The following is a 1825-nucleotide window of genomic DNA, read 5'->3' on the forward strand; positions in this document are numbered from 1 at the left end:
CTGCGTATATCCTGCGGCGCGGAGACCAGTCCCTACTTGACACCCGCAGAAGTACTTAGTATATCTGGTGATGTGGCCCTCCGGCCGATTCGTGTGCGCAGGGTCAGCTCCTTCGGCCTAGAGGTCATGCGCATGGCGGACACCCGAAGCTTCACTAGATCAGCAGCCCCAGAGCTCGCCGACTACGACAGTGACGATGCAGCGAAGATTCTGAGCAGGTGCTCTCTCCAGCAGGACAGTGAAGACCCGTACGAAGCACCTGTCTCAACGCTTGAAGACCTCAGATCTAACGCCGAGCAAAATTTGCCCGGTGTCGAGTCTGGATATCGGTCCCACACAGAAACTGACAGTGACCCTGACCAGCTGTGCGGCCCATGCTACTCAGGCACAGACAACCTTAGCGGTGAGGAAGTGAGAGCTGAAGATCCTTCCAAGTCCTGCAACGATAGAGTGCACAGGCCGTGCAACAAGTCTTCGCTTCAGCGCTCTAGTAAAGGTTCATGCGCAGCCCGGATCTCCACATCCTACAAACTGGCCCACTCTGTGCCTGTGTTGAAGTGTGAATACTTGTCGCATCAGGAATCCTGCCATGCGACTGATGATGACGATCACTCTGAAGGCCACACAGTTGGCTCTGGCCGAAGCCAGGCGAGAGGCAGTGTTACATACCTTAACGAAAGCCTGTCACCCTCTGTGCCGAGCACTAAACGTGCAATATACGATTCTATCGGAGGTGTTTTTGAGCAACACGGCGACAGCGACAAAGAAGAAGCATATGAAAAAGTTAACACTGATCTTCTTAACGAGATTAGAGCAGACTCAGAAGAGCGGGAAAAGGCAAATGACAGGCCAGCGTGTGAAGAGCTTGAGGCGCATGTTTGCGCGGACTAAGACACTGGCCTGCGGACTAGACCGGTGGTGGTATCAAACAAAGCTTGTTACTGGCTAACTCTGCACTCTGGTAACGACTTTGTCTCGTTCTTGTCGACAGTAAAGTGAATTCTTCCATATTCTTTCCTAGATGTTGCAAGTCACTTTAAAACTGTGCAGTTGTGCACAGTATTAAAGGGAGTTCGCTACAGCCTCCATCTTTGCAACAAAGATTGGCGATCACTTTTCACCATACTGGAAAAATGAATAATAGAACCGTCATTATCAATTACCCTTCACTCTTTTTTTGCCCGATATTTTCTTTATTTACCTGCAGACATTCTAGATGGCATAGCCACCTGTTTGTGCTGCGACTATAAATCAAAGTATGGCACATCGATTCAAACTGTTTGCGTTATTTTTTCGCGCTTCTTCTTTCTTTTCCATTGCCCGAGTTCTCACCAGACTAGTCTCGGTGTGTGATTTTGCATGGCAGCTTAGATTCCACTTCTCCATCTTGCCCCCCCCCCCCCCTCCCCCCTCCCCCTATACGGAACGCCGCTGCTGTCCCATCAGTATAATTATCTTTCTAAACTAACCTGACATGCATTCACTCACTCATCAGCTCGCTCGCTCGCTCTTTCCCCCACTCTCACGTACATTATTATCTCTTCCTGCGCTCTCCCTCCCCTAGGTGTGTAACTGGTGCTTTGATCCCGGCACCATGGTCGGGTGAGTGCACTTCTCCTCGCCTGCACAGATATATACAGCACCTCCAGGGCCCTTGCTGTCTACTGTGCTCGTTTGTTCTTTCGTCACGAATGGGGTAATGATGATGATGGTGTAATGATGATGTAATGATGATGTTGCTTCGTGAGTTGGCAATGGTGGAGGGTCGGGCTCCCCTCCCGTGATTAGTGCTACACCGAGCTTGTGTTGTGTGAAAGTATTATTA

The 1825-nt window shown here is 50.1% G+C and overlaps 1 protein-coding gene across 1 annotated transcript in view; it reads left to right on the plus strand.

Annotated features, from left to right (window-relative positions):
• Window positions 1-1405, plus strand: part of LOC135820220 (uncharacterized) — a 9729-nt gene extending 8324 nt beyond the window's left edge. Inside the window, exon 4 of the mRNA XM_065333535.1 lies at window positions 1-1405. This exon is cut by the window's left edge and continues 1199 nt beyond it. Within this exon, the coding sequence (XP_065189607.1) occupies window positions 1-891 (891 nt within the window). The 3' untranslated portion in view covers window positions 892-1405.
• The last annotated feature ends 420 nt before the right edge of the window (window positions 1406-1825 follow it).

Source organism: Sycon ciliatum, chromosome 6 (genome assembly GCF_964019385.1).
Source record: "Sycon ciliatum chromosome 6, ocSycCili1.1, whole genome shotgun sequence".
NCBI classification, from domain to species: Eukaryota; Metazoa; Porifera; class Calcarea; order Leucosolenida; family Sycettidae; genus Sycon; species Sycon ciliatum.